The sequence below is a fragment of the Oncorhynchus mykiss genome, chromosome 27 (assembly GCF_057628025.1).
Source record: "Oncorhynchus mykiss isolate SJ-2025 chromosome 27, ASM5762802v1, whole genome shotgun sequence".
Classification (NCBI taxonomy): Eukaryota; Metazoa; Chordata; class Actinopteri; order Salmoniformes; family Salmonidae; genus Oncorhynchus; species Oncorhynchus mykiss.
This window is the reverse complement of record NC_143048.1, coordinates 20,744,546-20,770,851: the sequence shown is the minus strand read 5'-3', so window position 1 is coordinate 20,770,851 and position 26,306 is coordinate 20,744,546. Positions and strand designations below refer to the sequence as shown.

Here is a 26,306-nt window from a genome sequence, read left to right as displayed (position 1 = left end):
TAAATAGGTATTTTGTATTGCAAATCAGCAGTAGACAGGCGGCATAGGCAGCACATGAGTTTTAAGTTTGGGGAAGCTAATTCTCACCATGAAAATGCACCTTTAGAATAAAGCATTCCATGCATCATCACATTTGCAGAGTTATGTTAGATAGCCTACTATTCCTAATGTGATGAGTAGAGTAGATAGTCATAATTTTGGCTAATAATGCAACTCAATAACTGTTCGCAAAAGGAGAGAGCGTAGAGTAGGCTATAGTGCCTTCAGAAAGTATTCATACACACAATAATGACTAAGTTAAAACGTGTTTTTTGAAATGTAGCAAATTTATTGTAAATGAAATACAGAAATATTTAATTTAAATAAGTATTCACACCACTGAGTCAATACTTTGTAGAAGTACCTTTGGAGATGGGAAAACCTTCCAGAAGTACAACCATCTCTGCAGCACTCCGCCAATCAGGTCTTTATGGAAGAGTGGCCAGACGGAAGCCACTCGTCAATAAAAGGCACATGACAGCCTGCTTGGAGTTTGTCAAAAGGCACCTAAAGACTCTGAGACCATGATAAACTAGATTATCTGGTCTAATGAAACCAGCATTGAAATCTGTGGCTTGAATGCCAAGCTTCACGTCTGGCTGAAACCTAGCACCAAGCATGGGGGTGGCAGCATCAGGCTGAGGGGATGTTTTTTCAGCGGCAGAGACTTGGAGACTAGTCAGGATTGAGGCAAAGATGAACAGAGCAAAATACAGAGAACTCCTTGATGAAAACCTGCTCCAGAGCGCTCAGGACCTCAGACTGGTGTGAAGGTTCACCTTCAAACAGGACAACAACCCTAAACACACAGCCAAGACAACGCAGGAGTTGCTTCGGGACAAGTCTCTGAATGTCCTTGAGTGGCCCAGCTAGAGTGGCCCAGCCCAGCCAGAGCCCGGACTTGAATCCGATCAAACATCTCTGGAGAGACCTGAAAATAGCTGTGCAACAACGCTCCACATCCAACCTGACTGAGCTTGAGAAGATCTGCTAAGAAGAATGTGAGAAACTCCCCAAATACAGATGTGCCAAGCTTGTAGCATCATACCCAAGAAGACTTGAGACTGTAGTTTCTGCCAAAGGTGCTTCAACAAAGTACTCAGTAAAGGGTCTGAATACTTAAGTAAAAGTGATATTTCATTTTTATTTTATATTAGCTAACATTTTTACGAATCTATTTTTGCTTTGTCATTATGGGGTATTGTGTGTAGATTGATGAGGGGGGGAAAAAATATTTCATCAATTTTAGAATAAGGCTGTAACTTAACAAAATGTGGAAAAAATCAAGTGGTCTGATTACTTTCCGAAAGGCACTCTACTCTATATTGTTAATGCTTATGTTGAACCCTGTTTTGAGGTAATATGTTCAGTAACTCTAAGAGAGAGTTAGTGCTTGTTGTGGTCGCTTAGTCAGGAATAAATATGTATATTTTTTATATCCTGGAGCAGACCTCTTTGACGTGCGCAAACACACACACACACACACACACACACACACACACACACACACACACACACACACACACACACACACACACACACACACACTCATTCAATGTTTTTGGCTCTCTACCATTTACAGCCAGGATTTGTATGTGTATGTCCTTCTCTGTATCTATGCATCCGTGCAAGAGTGTGTTTCATTTACACTCAACCCACAGCCAGGCTTCTGCAGTGCAATCTTAGTAATTAACCACCCACCCAGCGGAGGCCAGCAGAGCCAAAAGGGAATCAGAGATGGCAGCTAGAGCTCGCCCTTCCCTGCCCTGCCACCTGCTACCCATTACCCAGAGTCCTCTACAGGGCCAGATGTATCACTCACATTTCCCTTACAGTGTAAAGAACCCACTGACGTCCGACCATGGTTCAGTCCAACTAAAACAGTCAGGCAATCACGTTATCACAAAGATGTCAGACCAATGGTGTTATAGATGGACGGACCAACTGACCGACCGAACCGAACGGCAGACAAGGTCAACTTCCTCTGCTGCTTTTCATTCCCTGCGCCTTGGACATATGACGTGATGCAGTCCAATCCCACACACCCTCTCTTGGCATCAGGCCAGCCAAACAGGGCTGACTGCATTTCGTCAGCCCACAAAAAGCATCCTCTGAAAGAGGGTTTTGTTTGTTGGAGCCGGGATAGAGAAAGCACTCCAAAACCGTGTGATGCAATGTGGCTGTGACTCAGTCTGCTGATTGAAATGTCACATTGATCAGGTCGTTTTGGTCGGACAAGAGAACAGAATGAATTGAGACATTTCTCACCGTGCCGCTGCTTTCGGTGAGGTTTTCCTATAAGGAGTCCAGAGCTTCAGATCAATGGAAGCAGCCATAAAGCCTCATTCAACCACTGTTTGTGGTTGGATTTGCGAACCAGTGCCACTCACCCTACACACGAGATTATATGGCCGTCTTGTACATTTTCAAGAAGCTTAACACTTGAACTTACATCTTTATGTAAGCCCTATCCTCTGTCAACCATGATCACAGAATCCTCCTCATGTAGGATGAGCTCCTCTCTCTCCCACCCGCCACCTCTCTCTCTATCTCTCTGTTTTCGCCATTGACTTCTGCAGCCTTGATCCGATGAGTGGTCAGAGTTAGGGGCCAGTAATTTATAACGCCTATTCTGTTCAAGGTGATTTATGACTTGGATACAGAGCCAAGTGCAGTAATTGAATCCACTGTCCTGCTGCCTCCCTCCCCGTTGCCTCCCTCTCTCCTGCCTCCCTGGTTTCTACCTCCCTCACTGCTGACTACAGAAAAACCTCAGAGATAATTTGGACATTAGTTAGCAGTAAAGAATTGTGCCGTTTCTCAAACCGCTTAGGTTAATTTCTTCCACTCTGGTATAGTGTTGGCGTGTCCTGCGGGAGTAGGTAGGCTATGTCCCTGCAGGTATTCAAACGGGGTCGCCATGACCCAAAGGCAAGCATGCCAACCACAGCCCCAAGAGAATGAACTCCCTTGGGTGGTTAATAATGCATTTAAAGGCCAGGGTCGTTTCAGTATTGTTATGAGTGGATGGATATTGGGAAATTAACATATTTTCAAGAAACTTTACAGTACATGATATGTCCCTCCCTTTCACGGACAGTCACAGTTTAGCAACTTCTTATAACAACTCCCACTGGTGTGAGACCACAAGACACTCACTTTCAGACATTAAGACTGTACGATTTTCAGTTTGTCACCATGGTGATTGAGCAATAGTCAGTGAACAACATGTCAGATTCTGAAATTAGGGTGGGAGCTGGTTTGTTTGTGTCTGGTCAGATATGCCTGGGGGTGAGTGTTGGAAAGTAGACTTGAATTACTGTAAGGGTTTCAGCATGTCACCGTAGAGGTTGAGCAACATTGGAAAGGTAGCAGGAATGTGTATTTACAGAAAGGGGGCTTACACTTCCTTCCTGCTAAGGTTTTAGTGAGGTGGAATTTATTTACCATGACCTGCCTGCCTAGTCTTGTTTGACTGCCTACAATGACTTTGTCAACATTTTCCATCCCACACCATAGAATGGAGAGATCTTTACATATTCACACGTATCCACGCATAACAATATGAACTTCAACCTGGTCTGACACTTTGATGAACGTCTTGAAAACTCCATCGTTAATAACATTTTGGTACCTTTTCAGATCCAATATTCTTTGCTTTTTAGTGGGGTTTTCCAATTATATTATACTTGTGGTGGCATGTTCACATTCCTCCCCAATAGAAACCTCTATCTAATGACTTTTTGACCACTTCTGCTTTATTTAAAAATAGAAACGACCTCCATGGAAATTATTTTATTTCCCTACTAGTGAAATTCTAGTTTAAGTGCCTTTCTCAAGGGCACAACGGCAGGCATGTAGGATTTGATACCTGCAACCCTCCGGTTGCCAGCTGACTTCCAAAAAGATTTTACCCATCTGACCCAGGATTTGAACTGGCAACCCTTCGATTGCTGGCTCATCTCTCTAACCGCTAGGTTACCTACACTATCTCCAATAACACAGCCACCTTACTACACTGTTATGTAGCGTTTCTATTGGCTGAGGTGCCATTGATCAACCATTGTAATACTGTCTGGCACTCTATTTTTGCTTAATGTTCTATTGTTCTTCAGGGTCAGTCATTTCCAAGAGAAGACTGTATTGAAAAGTGATGCTGTTTCCTCTTGGAAGCATCTGACCCTGAAGATAACTTTTTCAAAAATGGTGTTACGTTACAGCCTTATTCTAAAATTTATTTATTTTTAATTAAAAAAATCGCAGCAATCTACACACAATAGCCCATAATGACAAAGCGAAAACAGGTTTTTAGAAATTGTATCCAATATATAAAAAAGAAAAAACTGATATCTTATTTACATAAGTATTCAGACCCATTGCTATGAGACTCGAATTTGAGCTCAGGTGCATCCTGTTTCCATTGATCATCCTTGAGATGTTTCTACAACTTGATTGGAGTCCACCTGTTGTAAATTCAATTAATTGGACATTATTTGGAAAGGCACACACACAACTGTCCCACAGTTGACAGTGCATGTCACAGCAAAAACCAAGCCATGAGGTCGAAGGAATTGTCTGTAGAGCTCTGAGACAGGATTATGTCGAGGCACAGATCTAGGGAAGGGGACCAACAAAAATTCTGTAGTATTGAAGGTCCCCAAGAACACAGTGCCCTTCATCATTCTTAAATGGAAGAAGTTTGGAACCACCAAGACTCTTCCTAGAGCTGTCCGCCTGGCCAAACTGAGCAATCGGGGGAGAAGGGCCTTGGTCGGGGAGATGACCAAGAACCTGATGGTCATTCTAACAGGGCAATGGATTTTCTCTGTGGAGATTGGAAAACCTTCCAGAAGTACAACCATCTCTGCAGCACTCCGCCAATCAGGTCTTTATGGAAGAGTGGCCAGACGGAAGCCACTCCTCAGTAAAAGGCACATGACAGCCTGCTTGGAGTTTGTCAAAAGGCACCTAAAGACTCTCAGACCATGAGAAGCAAGATTCTCTGGTCTGATGAAACCAAAATTGAACTCTCTGACTTGAATGCCTAGCGTCACGTTTGGAGGAAACCTAGTACCATCCCCACGGTGAAGCATGGAGGTGGCAGCATCATGCTGTGAGGATGTTTTTCAGAGGCAGGGACTGGGAGACTAGTCAGGATCGAGGCAAAGGTGAACGGAGCAAAATACAGAGAAATCCTTGATGAAAACCTGCTCCAGAGGTCTCAGGATGTCAGACTGGGACAAAGGTTCACCTTCAAACAGTACAACAACCATAAGCACACCATAAGCACACAGCCGAGACAACGCAGCAGTGGCTACAGATGTAGGACCTTCATTTTATCACAGAGGAAATGTTAAATGTGTATTGTAATTTTGAGGTTTAAAATGGCTTCAGAAGTTTGTAGTTTCCACTTTGAAATTTCAGACTTGATTTTCCCTTGTGAAAAATGAATCAACCCCAACAAAAATGTCCATTCATTATAATCCACATAATAATTCACATTTCCTGTTGCTGCAGGATTCTTTTCCAGCTGTAGCAAACTGGCTCAAATTAAGATCCTACGTTTGTAGAATCAGTCTGTCATCCTCCCCACTAGTACAGTAAGCCCTCTAAAACAACCAATGTTGGATGACATGATGGTGTCGCGTGAGGGCTTTGGCTAGCCCCCTTTTTTAATTTGACATTTCAGACAGAGGATTAAATATGATTGCCTGTCAGCTAGAGGAGCTTTGGAATCAGGGGAACTAGGGAAAGGGGGATGGGGAAGAGAGAGGAAGAAATATGGGAGGGGGTATTTTCTGAAGACATCAGAGAGGAGACACAGCCAGCAGGCGCATGGGTGGGCCAGGCCAGGCAGGAAACGATGAGGTCATAAAAACAGAAAGCGAGAGCGGCTGCCGCTTGTTAGAGTTAGATAGAGAACGAGGGAGGGAGGGGGAAGAGCAGCCTGTGATGTAGTTTCAGAGATGAGCTCAGCGGCAAAGGCGTGGGCAGCTCCTCGCTCTCTCTAATTTGGCCGCTGCCTCTGTGTTGTGACAGCGGTGTGGGCTCACCAGAATGAACTAGTCTTGCCGGGAGTAGAGTGGACTGTATAGGAAAGCAGCAGCAGGGAGGCTGCCATGGTGTCAGATTTATTTTTCTGGGGATTTTGCTGTCTCAAGCTGTGGAAAAGGGACAAAAAGGTAAAATGGCTTTCCCTCTGTAGACTGTGATTGAGTGAAAGGGCTTGGCTAGCTTCAGCTTGTGTTGAGTGGGCAGGCTTGATTTTGCTGCGTTTGTGCTTTAGGTCTCTCTCTATTGCATGGTTTTAGTAGAAATAGAACATCAGTATTGATATTGTATCGTTCCCTAAAATGATGTTGTTAAGAGATATCTTCATGTTGAAAGGGTTGAAATGATCTCTAAGAAACTGGGTCCATGATATACATTTTTTGTTTGTTTCATGAAATAGAAATGAGCCGGGGCAGGCACATGGTCTATATTTAGAGTAGGTCCTGCCCAGAGCCCCAGTTACAGTAGGCTAGGCTAGTTAAAGCTTGATTGTAATGCTGAGATGATTGCAGCCCTGCACTGTACATATGCACAGTATAAACACACATGATCATGTACACACAAGTGTGCCTCTACCGGATGTCCACCTATCTATCAGAGGGAACTCAACGCTTCATTCTAGCCCTGTTTGGGACTGCTGGGTGCTGTTTCTGCAACTTGGTCTGGTCTAATCATATTTTCCCAGTTTATTCTTTCTAAGTGAGTCGGAATCAGAAACAAAATGAAAGCCTGTGTTGCCAAATGAGATCTAAGTAGGAAAGAAGGCAGTGAACGGGGGAAGCCTAATGGTGATTGGAGGCACTATATAGAACCATAATGTTTTTTGGGGGGGGCTGTCCCCATATGATAACTCTTTGAATAACACTTTGGTTCCTTGTAGTGCCTTTCTACAGAGGGTTCTACCTGGAACCAAAAAGGTTTATCCTATTGAGATAGCCGAATAACACATTATGGTTCTAGATAGCACCTCCAATCACCATTAGGCTTTCCCCATTCACTGCCTTCTTTCCTACTTAGATCTCAATTGGCAAAACAGGCTTTGTGTTGCCTGTGTATCCTATCCACACACTCTTGTGTGTGGATAGGATACAGATGTCTTTTTTCTACTCAAGATCCAGGCCATGCTCCACTTCTCTTCTCTCCACAGTTTAGGTTTGGTTTGGAAATTGAAAAGCCAAATTTCATTGCGTGATGAATTGATTTAAATGCAGGTTTCTATATTATAGACGTTCTACCCATCTGTTGTATGGAGATTTGACTGATCCTGATCCCCCAGCACCTCATCAAATGGATTTAGAATGTGGAATCCCCCATGAATCATTTTTGGAATTTGACCTAGAATTAACTCTCATGGAGTATCTATTACCTGCTGAATGTGCTGCTGATTTAATCAATTCCTGATGTCAACATCAGCTTGTGTAGCATGAAAAGTACTCCTTTTCCATTGGTTTTATGTGTACTTGCAGTCTCAGTAGGCCTCAACAACAGAACATGTTGACGCCCTGAGCTAAACTATTGCAACAGTTCCATTGAACCTCAATAGGTCACTGGAATAGCTAGTCATCTCCAGGTTTCCCATAAAGTGGTTAGTTACACCAACCGGATCCCGTCTGTGCCAGCTCTGCATCACCTCAAGGTGCTGTGCGTTACAATTAAATCACTGTTACAGATTTATCCTGCCTGGGATGGGTTAGTGAAGTCATGGCGGTGTGTGTGCAATGTTTATATCAGATTAACTGACAACGTGTGTGTGCGTGTGTAGTGTTAATACCAGGCTAACTGACGCAAGGGGTCATACCCTATGTTACTAGTTTTTTATAGTCCCCATGACCCTCCACACATGGTCCATATCACTAAATCGGCAAGACCCTTTACAGGCCCAAAATGCATCAGTATAACTGGAAGTCCATACAGGAAACAGAAGTAAGCAACCGGCTAAAGTTCCAATATCCACCACACTAATAAGCAATGTAGTGGGCAATGGGCAAGCATTCTAAATGGTATGCTAGTATGGATATTAGAATATACTGTAGCATTGGCTCCAATTCACCTAGTTTACATGGTTGGACTCAACTTTTAGAATGAATCCTAAAAAAACTAAGATGCAATAGTTTTGGGAACTGAAAATGACCTAAACTCAATATGGAGAATTCCCCTCTCATCTGTTGTTTACACTAGAGAACCTGAGAGTATCGTAGTGACACCAGGGGGTCATAAATACCTCTGATTGGTCCAACAGGGGCCATACACATTCCATAGGCTGTCTGAAAACACACACACACCACTAAACGGATTAGCCTCCCAACTTATTGGTCGTCAAACACTTAAAGTTGAAACTTTAATGACACATTTAAGTACTGAAATGACAGCTTCTGAATGGCTGTCTCATCATCACCAGGGGAATTTCCTCATTCTTGTGTAACAGAACTCAGTTTATTACACTAGTGCGAACTCATTTCCATTATCAGTCGTGCTTTGAGAGAGGCCTCAAGGAATTGTTTTCTATTTATTTGCACTGATTTGGTTTACAGTGTAGAAAGAGGAGGAAGAGAGATGATTTATTGGACAAAGAAAATGTAAAGATTTGCCTGGTTATATACATGAGTAGTTTCAGGCAGGTTCCTGCTTTCTATTTTGAGATTAGTTGCATTTCTCACCACTGTATCTTCATCACAAGTCCCCAGCTGGTGCAGTTAGTGTTCATTATAGGATCATGCTTAATATGTGACCGCCTCCCTCCACCTCACCATGGTAACAGACCCACACACTGTTTCCAGATGCTTCTCCATGGCGACCGACCCAGTTCTTCCTGGGTACTGTCCGCCCCCCTCAAAGGAAACGTGCTGATAATTTGGATTGTTGTCACAGAGGTCCTGTGTGCGCCACATGCCAAGCCACACTGCTCTCTTATACACACACATACGCATGACTACAGAGGCGGGGGACACCAGCTGTGGGTGGTTACAGTATGTGCTGTAAGTTATCCCCGCTCATTTGTAAATGGAAGATTTTTAACCAATGTTTTGGGCAGGTTTCTTGGAATTTCCAGATCAGGTGGTCTCATGCCGCATAGTTTCATTCTGAGTAATTGTAAATGAGCTAAATTAGCAGTGAGAGAAAGATAATAGAACATTCCACCCATAAGATACGCACAGGGCTATTGTTAGCGTCTATCTTTTCTTTCTCTCTCTCTCTTTCTCTCTTTCTGCTCTGTTTTTTCTTTGTGTGTGTGCGGCAGTAGCAGTTGTCAGATGTGGTTGGAGAGATGTGTTTGTGTGTAGGAAAGAGGTTTCGGGGGTCGACAAATGGCAGTAGCCACAGTGTCAGAGTGTCAGGCGTCGCACTGTCTCTTCCTCTACGTCCAGATGTCCTTCCTCTCCTCCACGCGGGGGCTCACACCTGAGACTGGCCACTGCCTGCTACACACACACCCATGCACACACACACACACAATTCTACAGTGTTAAATCAACACTGGCAGTGTTAAATGTGTCACTGGTCCAGTGTCTATACAGGTCCACACTTTGCAGTGTTAAATTAACACACCGCTTAGTGTAAAGCCTTATTTGCATATTACCCAGAGTTAACACCCATGACTGTATTTGTTGACTGTATTCCATTTTCAGTTCAGTGGCCTCCACCAAGTGAAATCCTAAGTGAATATATTGTCATAAAAAATGTTTCTTTAACCAAATACAACAAGTATTTAATAAGGCCTTATTTTGAGGGCCTAGTTTTACCCTATACAGTGGGCTGAAACTCATGGTTTTCAGGCCTGCAAGCCACATTATGATGCGACTGTAATTCTGTAATTCCTATTGGAATCCAACTCGAGTGGGAATATCCAACATGAATGCCGCAACCTGTATTCAGAATGACTGCCGGGTTGGGAAGACTAAGATATGAGACTATCTAAACCGGAACAACCATTTCAATAAATCAAGTCAAATAAAATGTTATTTGTCACATGCGCCGAATACAACCTTACAGTGAAATGATTACTTACAAGCCCTTAACCAACAATGCCTTTTTAAGAAAATAAGAGATAAGAATAGCAAATCATTCATGAGTAGGGTGCACTGGCAATGCAAATAGTCTGGGTAGCCATTTGATTAGCTGTTAGTCTTATGGCTTGGGGGTAGAAGCTATTTGGGAGCCTCTTGGACCTAGACTTGGCAATAACGTGTGCAATAAAGTAATAGATTGGATTAGTTTAGAAAAATGAATGTTATTTATATTTGAGTAGCATATGATCAATCAATCAATGTCCATTGCAAAAACATAGATATTGAAACAAGCATTTTTTTAAATCTACCTGCAATAGAGCATGCTGTGAAATATGCTAATGTTGGCTGTGCTTTTGGTTTAACACTGGTTAACACCAACACGGGTTCACTTACAGAGTTAATTCAACACCTGAATCACCACTAGAAATGTTATTAAAAAATCAACGCTAGGTAACGCTGGCCAATGTTTTGTGCAGACGCGAGCACACACACACACACACACACAAGCACATGCATATTTGACTATTTTACTTTACTTTATAACATACCGTAACACAAGGATAGCATGGTTGACATTACAGTGTATGCTTATTCATTATCAACTAGAAGACATTTTGACCCCTATCTTTCATCATTCATTGTACTTCAATTGTAATTCATTGTACTTCGTTTTAATTTCATCTCCGTCCCTCTGAGTGACTGTGATGTGGTGTTTACACACACTGTGATCATAACTGACATAAAGAACTCAGCCACTTATCATTGTTTACAGCCCATGTTTTACCCTTCCTACTCTACTCTACTGCAAAATACAGTGACTGTGACACACCAAGTCCCTGAGGCTGCTTCTCTTTACCAACTCATTCTGTGTTCCATCTGCTCCAGAGCTAATGGAAACCAATTACACATTCATTACCTTCTCTCTTCTCATTCACTATCTGAGTCCATCTGCTCTGTTAACATGAACAACCAGGATTCAAAAGGTACACAATTAGGTCAGGGAGTCAACCCATTTCTCTCATTCCTCTCTCTCTCTCTCTCTCTCTCTCTCTCTCTCTCTCTCTGTCTCTCTGTCTCTCTCTCTGTCTCTCTCTCTGTCTCTCTCTCTCTCTCTGTCTCTTTGTCTCTGTCTCTGGCTCTCTGTCTCTGTCTCTCTCTCTCTCTCTCTCTGTCTCTCTGTCTCTCTGTCTCTGTCTCTGTCTGTCTCTCTCTCTGTCTCTCTCTCTCTCTCTGTCTCTGGCTCTCTGTCTCTCTGTCTCTCTGTCTCTCTCTCTGTCTCTCTCTCTCTGTCTCTCTCTCTCTCTCTCTCTCTCTCTCTCTCTCTCTGTCTCTCTCTCTGGTTTCCATGAGAACACTCCCTGAGGGGGAGGGTAGACACAGGGCTGTAGAGGTAGATTTTGTTGATTACCCGGAATGTAGTTTTATCTATATTATCGACCACTGTGCCACTCTTAAAGGGAATTGCTAGTATTTTCCAAACTCATAAGAGCAGTATTATTTTAAAGTTTCCTTAATAGTGTCTGAAAAATCCCCCCTTGAATTGTTTTTCTTTTTTCCCCCTCATATTTCATAGATTACTATTCTTTGTTCATCCCAGAAAACTGAAACTCCCCCCCAGTAAAATTTGAATTGCAGATCATTGCAGCTCTTGAGTGCCTCTGATCAGAGCAGAGCAAGAGAGAGAGAGCTCTTCAACATCTGTCTCTGAGGAGTTACGAGGTCACCAGTTTCTTGTTTAAGTAAAGCCCTGCTAGACCTGTCCAACCAGCGATGTTGGTCATTTGCATTTAAGGTCATTTTACCTGGGGGGATTTTATGTATAGATTAGCATTCCATGTGTAAATCAGCCTCTAGTGGGAATCTTACATCTTTCAATCGATTACCAGTAAACCCTGTGCCAAAAGCTTTCTCAAGTGGGACCATTTTAGACCTGGTTACTACGTTAAGCATCTATAAGGAGCATGTGTGAATGTGGTATCTGTTCATTTACAAATCTGGTAGTGGTCGGTAATTTAACTCTGGCTGTTACATTCATCTGGTCATCGATTGTGATATCTGTTCGTTTACAAATCTGTTTGTGGTCGGTAATTTAACTCTGGCTGTTACATTCATCTGGTCGTTGGTTGTGCTGTTTTTGGCCGTTATTCAATTATCAGCTCTATCCTTCTGCCAGTGATTGGATAGCGCTAGATAGAAACTACCCGGAAGCTAATAACGATGATATCAACCACAGCAATCTAGCCCTACTTGTACTGGTTAACCTGCATCTGCCCTAGTTTGTTGCTCTGTTTATTGCTGTTTTTGTGATGTGATGCATCTACTGACCTGAACAAGTAGTGAACTTGTAGTTGACTTGTAGTATATTCTCTTTGTTTTGTTTAACGTTTGACCTATCGTTGTGTTTTGTAGATTTCTCTTTGCCTTGCTTTTCTGTCTTGACGTCAGACAGATGGTCATTGCAAGAAAATAATTTGGATCGCAATTGACCAACCTGCTGAAATAAAGGTTGTGTTATTTAGCTGACTCTTAACCCTACCTAGGAATCGTTCCCTGACCCTCCCTCTGCGTGTGTCCTCCAGGTCGCAGGGGAACAGAAGTACCACCCAGAATGCTTCACCTGTCTGAACTGCAGAGCCTTCATCGGAGACGGAGACACCTACGCACTGGTGGAGAGGTCCAAACTATACTGGTACATTATAATGATCATAAAAACGTTATTTATAAAATGGTCTTCATACATAATCGTAGGGTGTAGAGATTCAGTAGACTCAAGGCAAGGGCATTATTTATCATTGAGATGAGAGGTTGTAATTTGTTCAGAATGTTATTACAGTAACACCATTGCTGTGCAGCCTGGCCACTGTAGCCTAAAGCAGAACTAGAAATGTGGAAATAACGGTAGTGCTGGATAGAGAAACAACTGACATGAGGTGAGGAAGGGGGTACTGTATGACACACACACACTGACACGAGGAGGGAGGAAGGGATGTTGAAATACAAAGCAGTCATTGTGCTGTCAGCTCTGAATGGAAGTGTGTGTGTGATGGGAGGCTGACTAGATCATTATTCTGCCACTTGACATTCTGGCACGATGTTAAAAATATAATTTAATTCTATCAGGTGATGCACACAGAAATGTAAATTGTCACTTATGTCCAAAATAAAATGTGTAATATGCGAACATGACATTGTGTAAGAACATATCACATTTGCATTCCTATTTCTCCGTATTAATATTGCTTTATGGATATTCATACACTTTTCTGTTCTATCTATGCTGACCTCCCCCTGCCTCTCTCCCCTTTCTCCCTTGACAGTGGCCTCTGTTACTACCGGACTATCGTGACGCCGGTGTCCCTTCCAGACTCACCATGCGCCAGGATTCCCCACACGGTGACCCTGGTGTCCATCCCAGCCTCCACAGACGGGCGGAGAGGGATCTCAGTCGCCATCAACCAGCCTGTCAGCCCCAATGGCTACGGCCCCGAACGCACTGTCAGGGTATCACAGTGAGTATAGAGAAGGGGTAGGGGGGTAGGAGTGATGGAGGGTTGAGATATGGTGGGAAAGGGAGAGAGATGGAAAATAATATTCCTTATCTCAGTGGGACTTCCTGGTTTAATTAACTATTGAATAGAATTGTAATAAATACACCAAGGGAGGAATGGAGTGGGGAGGGAAGGGGGATGGAGTGGGGAGGGAAGGGGGATGGAGTGGGGAGGGAAGGGGGATGGAGTGGGGAGGGAAGGGGGATGGAGGGGGGAGGGAAGGGGGATGGAGTGGGGAGGGAAGGGGGAGGGAGTGGGGAGGGAAGGGGGAGGGAGTGGGGAGGGAAGGGGAGGGGAGGGGGATGGAGGGGGGAGGGGGATGGAGTGGGGAGGGAAGGGGGATGGAGTGGGGAGGGAAGGGGGATGGAGGGGGGAGGGGAGGGGGATGGAGTGGGGAGGGAAGGGGGATGGAGTGGGGAGGGAAGGGGGATGGAGGGGAGGGGGATGGAGTGGGGAGGGAGAGGGGGATGGATCGGGAGGCTAACGGAAGTATGGGAGATGACTGAATAGGAGACATGGAAGTCAGAGACTCAGAATGGAAGTGAGGGAAAGTGAGGACATTGTTATTTAAATCCAGTGTAGATGAAATACTATACCCATGTCCTTGTACAACAAAAGGGATGGAAAGGATCTAGCAGTAGGTACGCTGTTCTGTCTTCTATTTTTCCAGTGGACCAGTATACCATTCTGTACATGCTAGATTTTCTATAGTCTCACATTGTCATACTTCCTAGACTTATGATGTAATCACTTGGCTAATGGAATATGAGAAAGATGGATATCGAGGTTAAATCTACAGTTGAAGTCGGAAGTTTACATACACTTAGGTGGGAGTCATAAAAACTAATTTTTCAACGACTCCACACATTTCTTGTTAACAAACTATAGTTTTGGCAAGTTGATTAGGACATCTACTTTGTGCATGACATAAGTCATTTTTCCAACAATTGTTTACAGACAGATTATTTCACTTATAATTCAAGGTATCACAATTCCAGTGGGTCAGAAGTTTACATACACTAAATTGACTGTGCCTTTTTAAATAGCTTGGAAAATTCCAGAAAATTATGTCATGGCTTTAGAAGCTTCTGATAGGCTAATTGACATCATTTGAGTCAAGTGGAGGTGTACCCGTGGATGCATTTCAAGGCCTACCTTCAAATTCAGTGCTTCTTTGCTTGACATCATTGGAAAATCAAAAGAAATCGGCCAAGACCTCAGATTTTTTTTTTTGTATACCGCCACAAGTCTGGTTGGGAGCAATTTCCAAACGCCTGAAGGTACCATGTTCATCTGTACAAACAATAGTACGCAAGTATAAACACCTTGGGACCACGCAACCGTCATACCGCTCAGGAAGGAGACACGTTGTCACGTAAAGGGAGTCTTATATCGACATAACCTGAGAGGCCGCTCAGCAAGGAAGTAGTCACTGCTCCAAAATCGCCATAAAAAAAGCCAGACTACAGTTTGCAACTGCACAATGGAACAAAGATCGTACTTTTTGGAGAAATGTCCTCTGGTCCGATGAAACAAAAAATAGAACTGTTTGGCCATAATGACCATCGTTATGTTTGGAGGAAAAAGGGAGAGGCTTGCAAGTCGAAGAACACCATCCCATCCCGGGGGTAGCAGCATCATGTTTTGGGGGTGCTTTGCTGCAAGAGGGACTGGTGCACTTCACAAAATAGATGGCATCATGACGCAGGACAATTATGTGGATATATTGAAGCAACACCTCAAGACATCAGTCAGGAAGTTAAAGCGTGGTCGCAAATGGGTCTTCCAAATGGACAATGACCCCAAGCATACTTCCAAAGTTGTGGCAAAATGGCTTAAGGACAACAAAGTCAAGGTATTGGAGTGGCCATGACAAAGCCCTGACCTCAATCCCATAGAACATTTGTGGGCAGAACTGAGAAAGTGTGTGCGAGCAAGGAGGCCTACAAACCTGACTCAGTTACACCAGCTCTGTCAGGAGGAATGGGCCAAAATTCACCCAACTTATTGTGGGAAGGCTACCTGAAACGTTTGACCCAAGTTAAACAATTTAAAGGCAATGCTACCAAATACTAATTTAGTGTATGTAAACTTCTAACCCACTGGGAATGTGATGAAAGAAATAAAAGCTGAAATAAATAATTCGCTCTACTATTATTCTGACATTTCACATTCTTAAAATAACGTGGTGATCCTAACTGACCTAGGACAGGGAATTGTTACTAGGATTAAATGTCAGGAATTGTGAAAAACTGAGTTTAAATGTATTTGGCTAAGGTGTATGTAAACTTCTGACTTCAACTGTATTTCCAACTGCTTATCGCTGTTCTCTCATTCCTTCTCCAGGGTGGACTCTGAGTTGATCAGTCCAGATGTGAAGAACTCCATACATGTCGGAGACCGGATCCTGGAGATCAACGGAACACCCATCAGGAATGTTCCTCTTGATGAGGTAACCTAGCTGACATCTCTTTACTTGTGTTGCTGATAGACATCAATGACATTGATTTTAGATGTTAATAAAATTTGAGTCTTGATGTTACAAGATACAAGTTTAAGTCCTTACTCTTGTTTATTCTACTGCATCAGAGCATGGAGTTGATGGACACTAAGGGGAAAACATCAACACTCTTAGCCATACTTCATGTTATGCTATTTGCTATTTTACATTCTATATGTTATGCTACATGCTAATGCTACACTGATCATATTTTTCCTCCACCAGATTGACCTGCTCATCCAGGAGACCAGTCGTCTGCTCCAGCTGACCATAGAGCACGACCCCCACGACCAGGGGGGTTTAGAGGGTGAGACAGTGGGCGGACCCCTGACCACCCCCCTGTCTGACGGTCCAAGCCCCATCCTCCCCATCACTCAGCCCCCACACCCAGATATCAACAACCTGCGCTCACGAATGATCACGTAAGGACTAATCTCGGTGACGTTTACAGGCGCACAAATACAGGCTGTTGTAGTCATGGTGTTTTGTTTTATTTCAACCTCAAATACAGTATGAATAGAATAGAAAAGGAAATAATTACGCAACAAAATACAGATTTATATGAAATCTTCAACTAAATGAGATATATACATAAATAAAAACATTCAACGTGTACTAAACACATTTTAAACATACAGTACCCGTCAAAAGTTTGGACACACCTACTCATTCAAGGGTTTTTCTTTATTTTTTACTATTTTCTACATTGTAGAATAATAGTGAAGACACCATTCTGTATACATCTGGTCCTTCTTTGGACACTGTGTTAACTAACTTCCAAACAAGCTTCAATGCCCTTCCGTGGCCTCCAACTGCTCTTAGACGTTAGTAAAACCAAATGCATGCTTTTCAACCATTCGGTGCCCGCACCCACCCGCCCGACTAGCATCACTACTCTGGACGGTTCTGACTTAGAATATGTGGACAACTACAAATACCTAAGTGTCTGGCTAGACTGTAAAGTCTCCTTCCAGACTCATATTATACATCTCCAATCCAAAATTCAATCTAGAATCGGCTTCCTATTTCGCAACAAAGCCTCCTTCACTCACGCCGCCAAACATACCCTCGTAAAACTGACTATCCTACAGATCCTCGACTTCGGCGATGCCATTTACAAAATAGCTTCCAATACTCTACTCAGCAAACTGGATGCAGTCTAACACAGTGCCATCCGTTTTGTCACCAATGCCCTTATACCACCCACCACTGCGACCTGTATGCTCTAGTCGGCTGGCCCTCGCTACATATTCGTCGCCAGATCCACTGGCTCCAGGTCATCTATAAGTCTATGCTAGGTAAAGCTCCTCCTTATCTCAGCTCACTGGTCACGATAACCACACCCACCCCTAGCACGCGCTCCAGCAGGTATATCTCACTGGTCATCCCCAAAGCCAGCACCTTCTTTGGCCGCCTTTCCTTCCAGTTCTCTGCAGCCAATGACTGAAACGAGTTGCAAAAAATCGCTGAAGCTGGAGACTTATATTTCCCTCACTAACTTTAGACATCAGCTAACCGATCGCTGCAGCTGTACATAGCCCATCTGTAAATAGCCCACCCAATCTACCTACCTCATCCCCATATTGTTTTTATTTACTTTTCTCTTCTTTTGCACACCAGTATTTCTACTTGCACATCACCATTTGCCCATCTATCACTCCAATGTTAATTTTATAAATTGTAATTACTTCACCTCTATGGCCTATTTTATTGCCTTACCTCCTCACACCATTTGCACACACTGTATATAAACTTTTTTTCCCCTATTGTGTTATTAACTTAACTATACGCTTGTTTATTCCATGTGTAACTCTGTGTTGTTGTTTGTGTCGCCAGGTCGCAGTTGTAAATGAGAACTTGTTCTCAACTAGCTTACCTGGTTAAATAAAGGTTAAATAAAAAATAATAATAAATAAATAAAACTATGAAATAACACATGGAATCATGTAGTAACCAAAAAAGTGTTAAACAAATCAAAATATATTTTAGATTCTTCAAAGTAGACACCTTTGCCTTGATGACAGCTTTGCGCACTATTGGCATTCTTTCAACCAGCTTCATGAGGTAGTTACCTGGAATGCATTTCAATTAACAGGTGTGCCTTGTTCAACACAATCAGTTGTGTTGTGACAAGGTAGGGGTTATATACAGAAGATAGGCCTATTTGGTAAAATACCAAGTCCATATTATGGTAAGAACAGCTCAAATAAGCAAAGAGAAACGACAGTCCATCATTACGGTAATGAAGGTCAGTCAATCCGGAACATTTCAAGGAACTTCAGTTCTTCAGTGAAATGGATGAGCAATTACATATGTAACTGCAGTCACGCTGTCGCTCCCATTTCCTAATTAGTCTATAAAAATAATTGCTGCTAGAATGGTGCCTGGCAGTACCATTTAACACTGTGAAACACAATATGGATGTGCGTCAGTTACACTGTGAGACTGACTGATGATTGCTTTGTCTCCACCTGTTCCATCTTTCTCTCTTTTTCCTTCTCTCTGCCCCTCACTCACTCCCTCACTCTTATTTTATCTCTTTCTCCCCCTCTCTTTCTCTGTTTCTCTATCTTCCTCTCGGCCCTCTCTCTCCAGGCGGAGCTACAGTATTGATAAGTCTCCGTGCTCCAGTAACGCAGCATCCCCTCTCTCTCAGAGGAAGGACTTTAACCGCTCCGAGTCACTGCGAGTCGTCTCCAATAGTCGAATGCACCGGATCTTCCGGCCTTCAGACCTCATCCATGGAGAGGTGCTCGGAAAAGGCTGCTTTGGACAGGCCATCAAGGTTAACACACCAACCTCTACACACTCTGGTTTTGATTTGTTGACTGATGACTTGGGTATGACGCGGCCATTGTCTGTTCAACTGTCCTCTCTGTTAAAGATGACCATGGAAAAGAAACCAATTTTGGGGGACAGTTCCAACACCTTAAAAATCCCACTTCACACTACTAAATGTGTGTCAAACGTTCTGTATTCAAAAGTTCCAGAAGATGGCAGCATTGAGGTGTTTTACAGAATGGCCTCTGATGTAACCAGAATGTACTATATGTCTGCATCTGCTGCTTGGAAGATGCACTCAAGCAGGGAGCAAATATCAGCTTTGAGAGGGGGACAACATATAGCTAGAGTTTTTATACCGTAGCAGTTCTTAACAACTTCCCAGACGTTGCCTGTTGGGGTGAAATTAGCTTTGAACGGAAAGTGTCCCCATGCCCTGTTGCGCAGGCTGATGACATCACTGGGTGTGTGTTTCTGCAGGTGACCCACAGAGAGACAGGGGAGGTGATGGTGATGAAGGAGCTGATTCGTTTTGATGACGAGACACAGAGGACATTCCTAAAAGAGGTGGGTGACATTACTCTATTTGACCCTTGATGAGACACAGAGGACATTCCTAAAAGAGGTGGGTGACATTACTCTATTTGACCCTTGATGAGACACAGAGGACATTCCTAAAAGAGGTGGGTGACATTACTCTATTTGACCCTTGACTTCTTTTGCCTTTGTTGATGTGTCACCATCAGGGTTCAACGGGATCAATTCAGAAGATACATTCATATTCAAAATTCCATTTGCTTAAGAATGATTTCAGAAGATTTTAAATTGGTCTTATATATTAACGGTTTATGAAGGCACACCATCCATCTCTTTCCCTTACTCCAATGATTTGAATGAACCACCACAGTCAATGACAAACTTTGTGCTTGTCCCAAAGAGCTCCCACTTCTTCTAAGAACAATACAATCCTTTGCTATGTGTCTACAGCACATGTGTCATCAACAACAATGCTTTGGCTTAGTTTACTGACAGAGATCACCTACCATGTTTCCAACCCTGGCCACTATTGTTAACCCTCCTGGGCTACGTTTACCACATAATGTAGTTTGTCAAACTCTGAATGTCATGTTTAGATGATCGTCATACATACCCCTACAGCTCGTAAAAAGTACACCACCATAATTAGGCTGTGAGGGGTGGACAGACAGTCATTACAGGTATACACAGGTATACACCCTTGGCCGCATCCCTCCCAGATACACAGACACTTACATCGACAATCACATGCACGCTCGCTCGCGCGCACACACACACACATACACACACACACACACACACTATTCTACCCTGCATTCTACTCTCCTCTTCAGGAAACAATGTGAGCACTGAGGTGTGCAGGTTAACACCCGTAGTCCTTTTAATAGCTCTGTAAACAGTAAAAACATCAGGCCATGACCACCCACAAACAAACAGCTAGAGGAATGGAGACTACGGTTTGTTTTCTAACTCTTTTATTAGTGTCTAGCCTGCATAACACTCCAATTACAATCTCTCGCAATCTAATCACACAAAACACAAACACTGCCTTGGGAATGGTTTCCTGAGTTTCTAAGTTCAAGATGTTTTTAACTTGATCGATGGATTGGAGTCTGGTCCTTATGGTAGAGACATAGTAGTTATTTTTAAAACCTTGGCGGCCATTTTAAATCAAAGCCTTTAAAGAGTTTTCTCCTTTCCTTGACTTCACAGTAGCTTATGTAATGTGTACCTGCTTTAGGAGCTAATCAGTTCGTCTCGCTCTGGGAGGCTGTAATAACCACGTATTACTCCTCTTTCTTGTTACAATTATGTCAAGTTAATGACAGGAGAGGAGACATCTTGTATGTTTTAGACCAGGAAGAAATGGTTACAGACTAAAATCGAGTTCTGGATGGAGGACGTTCTATCTCACAGAGACCCTCAGGGCGGGAGACAAGGAGGTCTAGGTCGTTCACTAATTATCTAGCTACCCACCCAGTTCATTTAACTAAATACTGCCTTTACTAAACCCACACAACCACTCCCCACAGCTCCTAGATGATTGATCTTTATGAGGAGTCAGGGCTAGGACAATAACTAACATACCCTCCTCCTTCTCCAGGTGAAGGTGATGCGTTGTCTGGAGCACCCCAACGTGCTGAAGTTCATCGGTGTCCTTTACAAAGATAAGAGACTCAACTTCATCGCAGAGTACATCAAAGGAGGAACCCTGAGGGAGACAATCAAGAAAATGGTAACGTGTGTGTGTGTGTGTGTGTGTGTGTGTGTGTGTGTGTGTGTGTGTGTGTGTGTGTGTGTGTGTGTGTGTGGGATTGTAGTACTTTGTTGCGTGCACTTCTGTATGGGTGTGCCACCGCACCAGCTTGTGTGTGTGTGGTTGGGTGGCTATGTGTCCCCATGAGTGCATAGTTGCGTGTTGTACATTGTGTCTCAGATTCATCAGAGGATTTAGGATTAGAGAGCCTCTCTTTAGTTTTAATCACTGGTGTTTATGTTCTGTGAAACATCCAGAGTCTGATTCTATCCTTGTTTTGTCTTACTAACAGGACACCAACTACCCATGGAACCAGAGAGTGAGCTTTGCTAAAGACATCGCTGCAGGAATGGTGAGTGAATGATCCATGCCTAATAAAATGTATAGAATGCCTCTAGAATGGGTCTTTTCAGGACCAGGGCACCATGGGCTCACTGCTGCAGTCAGAGAAACTGCAGTGCAGTGGTCGTGAATAGAATATCAGACAGTTCAGTCAAACTAACCATGCTCACACTGCCCTCTAGTGGAGATCTAGAGGAAGAGTAACAGCAGTGTTGATCACGTGTAGAAGAATTTCCCTATATGAAAATTACATCTTGAATTCCTTCTGGATTAGGGCATCGTGGGAAGTCATAGTGTGTTGCCTTTGATTTGGGTTTACAGTGATGAATATAGCACATGACTGTAGATTAGTGAATTTACAAAGGCTATACTCTGAAAAGGGTTCGAGAGAAGGAGCAACAACAATGCATATTTGTTCCACTAGGCACTGGTTTGAGGTTTAGGCTTCATACCTAACTCTTGTTTTCTTTCTTTCTCTCTCTCTCTTTCCATCCCTCTCTCTCTTCTCTCCATCTTCCAGTCATATCTGCATTCCGTGAACATAATCCACCGCGACCTGAACTCATACAACTGTCTTGTCAGAGAGGTGAGTAAAGAGATGTTAGGTATGTTCTCTCTAAAGGGTGTGTGCTTTCTTTGAGGATTAAGACTTTGCACCTGTATGTCTAGATCACATACAGGTTTGTCTCTCGTTGAGAGAGATGTGACAATGGAGATTCCTTGACGTTAGAAAACAGAGAAACCTTTGTTAGGGTAAAGTACTGGACAGTAGAGCCGCCCTTCTTAAATCAGAGGCCTTACAGGACAAGTGACATGCCATGTACTGTACACTTCTTCACCTAGACCTGTTCAAATAGAGGGTAGAAAATATATCAATTTCTATGAACTGACAAGGTAAACATCCATGTTGAAGAAAACACTGGATAAAGATATTGTGTCCTAAAGTATTAGATAAACAGACCAGGATGAGGATTCCTATGTCCTGTATAGTATTTGATAAAACACTAACCCGGAGATCTGATAGGGTTTATATTGAACCTGAATAAGCAGGTGACTAGTCTGGGGTCTCTGGGGTATACTGTATTGACAGGTGTTGTTATCTCACTGACACACTGTCTTCCTGTCTGTCTGTGTTTTTACCTCTCATAGTCAACAGTCATAGTATTCACTCTCTTTATTCCTCTATGTTGTTGAGTGTGCCCTCTCTATCTTTCTCTCTCTCTCTAACTGGCATTTGTCTTCATGTCTGTGGTAAGATGTATAGTCTTGTAGGTAGGTTTGCAGTGTGTTTGGTAGTCTAAGTATTGCCATTCATTAGATGTGACACTGTCTGTGTGTCCTCTGTCTCCCTGTAGAATACGAGTATGGTGGTGGCAGACTTTGGGCTGGTGTTGTTAGTATTGTGTTGTACTAGATGTAACTCTGTCTGCTCTGTTTGTCCCCTCTCTGTCTCCCTGCAGAATAACAGTGTGGTAGTGGCAGACTTTGGGCTGGTGTTGTTAGTATTGTGTTGTACTAGATGTAACTCTGTCTGCTCTGTTTGTCCCCTCTCTGTCTCCCTGCAGAATAACAGTGTGGTGGTGGCAGACTTTGGGCTGGTGTTGTTAGTATTGTGTTGTACTAGATGTAACTCTGTCTGCTCTGTTTGTCCCCTCTCTGTCTCCCTGCAGAATAACAGTGTGGTGGTGGCAGACTTTGGGCTGGTGTTGTTAGTATTGTGTTGTACTAGATGTAACTCTGTCTGCTCTGTTTGTCCCCTCTCTGTCTCCCTGCAGAATAACAGTGTGGTGGTGGCAGACTTTGGGCTGGTGTTGTTAGTATTGTGTTGTACTAGATGTAACTCTGTCTGCTCTGTTTGTCCCCTCTCTGTCTCCCTGCAGAATAACAGTGTGGTGGTGGCAGACTTTGGGCTGGTGTTGTTAGTATTGTGTTGTACTAGATGTAACTCTGTCTGCTCTGTTTGTCCCCTCTCTGTCTCCCTGCAGAATAACAGTGTGGTAGTGGCAGACTTTGGGCTGGTGTTGTTAGTATTGTGTTGTACTAGATGTAACTCTGTCTGCTCTGTTTGTCCCCTCTCTGTCTCCCTGCAGAATAACAGTGTGGTGGTGGCAGACTTTGGGCTGGTGTTGTTAGTATTGTGTTGTACTAGATGTAACTCTGTCTGCTCTGTTTGTCCCCTCTCTGTCTCCCTGCAGAATAACAGTGTGGTGGTGGCAGACTTTGGGCTGGCTCGGCTGATGGTGGAAGACAAGATCCAGGACAAGAGTCTCCTGCAGAAGAAACCTGACCGCAGGAAGAGATACACGGTAGTGGGCAACCCCTACTGGATGGCCCCGGAGATGATCCACGGTGTGTATGTAGGCGTGTGTGTGTGTGTGTATTCAGGGCAGTGGTGGGAAAAGTACCCAATTGTCATACTTGAGTAAAAGTAAAGATACCTTAATAGAAATCTACTCAAGTAAAAGTGAAAGTCACCCAGTAACTACTACTTGAGTAAAAGTATTTGGTTTTAAATATACTTAAGTATCAAAAGTAAAAGTATAAATAATTTCAAATTATTTTTATTAAGCAAATAATTAAGCAAACACCATTTTCTTGTTTTTATATTTATTTACACATAGCTAAAGGCACACTCCAACACTCAGACATTATTCACAAACGAAGCATGTGTGTTTAGTGAGTCTGCCAGATCAGAGGCGGTAGGGAAGACCAGGAATGTTCTCTTGATAAGTGTGTGAATTGGACAATTTTCCTGTCCTGCTTAGCATTCAAAATGTAACAAGTACTTTTGGGTGTCAGGGAAAATGTATGGAGTAAAAAGTACATTATTTTCTTTAGGAACGTAGTAAAGTAAATGTTGTCAAAAATATAAATAGTAAAGTACACATAACCCCAAAACCTACTTAGGTACTACTTTAAAGTGTTTTTACTCAAGTACTTCACACCACTGGTTCAGGGTCAACCTATTTTAACCATTGCTTGAATTGCACTTAAATCGAATGACAACCATATGGCTTTTAAACAGAAAAATGTGAATTCTTCAGTTGTTTCAACTCCACATACTGTAATACATTGTCAGTACTCTGAAACCAATAGCCTCACAAGTGTCTTCTCTCACAGGGAAAAGCTATGATGAAAAAGTGGACATCTTTTCCTTCGGGATCATGCTTTGTGAGGTGAGTGCCCGTGACAGCAGAATATGGAAGTAATCCCTGCTGCTGAGAAAGTAAAATAGTCGAAAGTATTCATATTCCTCATTAGTTATGTTAAAATAGAGAGACCAATCAGTATGGTAACCATTAGGGTTGGTCCTAGCAGCACTGGGTTGAACTATTCTGTTGTCAGAGATGCAGTGAGTCTATCTCCACATGGATGTCATTAGGCAGGGACTCCACAGAGGCAGGATTACAGAGGGGAAATTCTCTTTATGTGGTGGGTGACTGATAGGGACTGGGGCTACCTGTAGTCTAGCTAGCTGATCTGATGCCGTTTGGTGGTCCCATTGGGCATACCCTCAGTCCCTCTATGATTGGTATACTCTGTTATTGGGGACTCCCTTTCCCCTGGACCTGGAGTCTCACAACAGTAAGTCAGATGTACATGTAGCATCTTAATTTCACCTATATTGTCACAGAAAAATAATCCTGCAGCAACAGGATTTGAACGGTTAGTCCATAATGTTGCTTGATTGGTGGCTAGGCCAAAAGCAGGCTACATGGAACGTGACATACTGTTAATATAACGATCTGTTAGTGTGGGTTTTCAGTGAATTTATGTCAATCACAAAGTTCTATTGCATTTCCTACAGTGCATGAAAAATCTCAGCAACAAAAGAGTGATCGATTTAAGATCTTACATCTGTAGGGCCTCCCGAATGGCGCAGTGGTGTAAGGCACTGCATCTCATTGCTAGAGGTGTCACTACAGACCCTGGTTTGATTCCGGGCTGTATCACAACTGGCCGTGATTGGGAGTCCCATAGGGCGGCGCACATATGGCCCAGCGTCGTCCCGGTTAGGGTTTGGCCGGGTTAGGCCGTCATTGTAAATAAGAATTTGTTCTTAACTGACTTGCCTAGTTAAATAAAGGTTAAATAACAAAAATATTATAATAAAATGAGAATCTGGCGAGCAGTCTGATATTAGTTTATGACTAATGATCCAGCTTCATAACTGGTGTTATAACTAGTCTGAGGTTGTTGCCCTAGCATATACAACAGTGCCTTTTGCCCTTTCCTTACTGTGTACCTCTCCCTCACTCCCTCGCTGTCTCTCGCTCTATTTTTCTTTCTCTCTCTCGCTCTACCTCTACCTCCCCCTCCAGATCATCGGTAGGGTGAATGCAGACCCAGACTACTTGCCCAGGGCCCATGACTTTGGGCTGAATGTGACAGGCTTCTTAGAGCACTTCTGTCCTCCAGACTGTCCCCCAGCCTTCTTCCCTATGGCTGCCCTCTGCTGTGACCTGGATGCTGAGAAACGGTGAGTGTGTAGTCTGACACTGACCTGAGTCATGTATCACCATGCTGTGTGAGATTTTTTGGCGTGTAGATTACACAAGTTTACTTTCTGTACACGGATTATGTAAACAGGAACACTTTTCCAGTTATTTGTCTATAAAGTTACTTATGAGTGTAAACTGTATTCTAACTTTGATTGTTTGATAATACTGTACATGTTGAGTGTTGGTTTATTATAAGTCTCCTGTCCCATTGCTGCCACGGTAACTGACTTATGTGATCTAGCT

The 26,306-nt window shown here is 43.1% G+C and overlaps 1 protein-coding gene across 3 annotated transcripts in view; it reads left to right on the top strand.

Moving 5' to 3' along the window:
* LOC110507118 (LIM domain kinase 1) overlaps positions 1-26,306 on the top strand; it is an 81,619-nt gene that overhangs the window by 51,150 nt on the left and 4,163 nt on the right. For 2 of the 3 annotated variants that reach the window (XM_036964955.2, XM_090223509.1), the window contains 12 exons: positions 12,677-12,786; positions 13,415-13,606; positions 15,992-16,097; positions 16,371-16,567; positions 18,741-18,930; positions 19,407-19,493; positions 21,067-21,198; positions 21,512-21,571; positions 22,082-22,147; positions 23,757-23,910; positions 24,682-24,737; positions 25,884-26,041. In XM_036964955.2, coding sequence (XP_036820850.2) covers positions 12,677-12,786; positions 13,415-13,606; positions 15,992-16,097; positions 16,371-16,567; positions 18,741-18,930; positions 19,407-19,493; positions 21,067-21,198; positions 21,512-21,571; positions 22,082-22,147; positions 23,757-23,910; positions 24,682-24,737; positions 25,884-26,041 — 1,508 coding nt within the window. Of the gene's footprint in view, positions 1-5,904; positions 6,222-12,676; positions 12,787-13,414; positions 13,607-15,991; positions 16,098-16,370; positions 16,568-18,740; positions 18,931-19,406; positions 19,494-21,066; positions 21,199-21,511; positions 21,572-22,081; positions 22,148-23,756; positions 23,911-24,681; positions 24,738-25,883; positions 26,042-26,306 lie in introns of those variants that run through there. The other variant, XM_090223510.1, reaches the window with a different exon arrangement.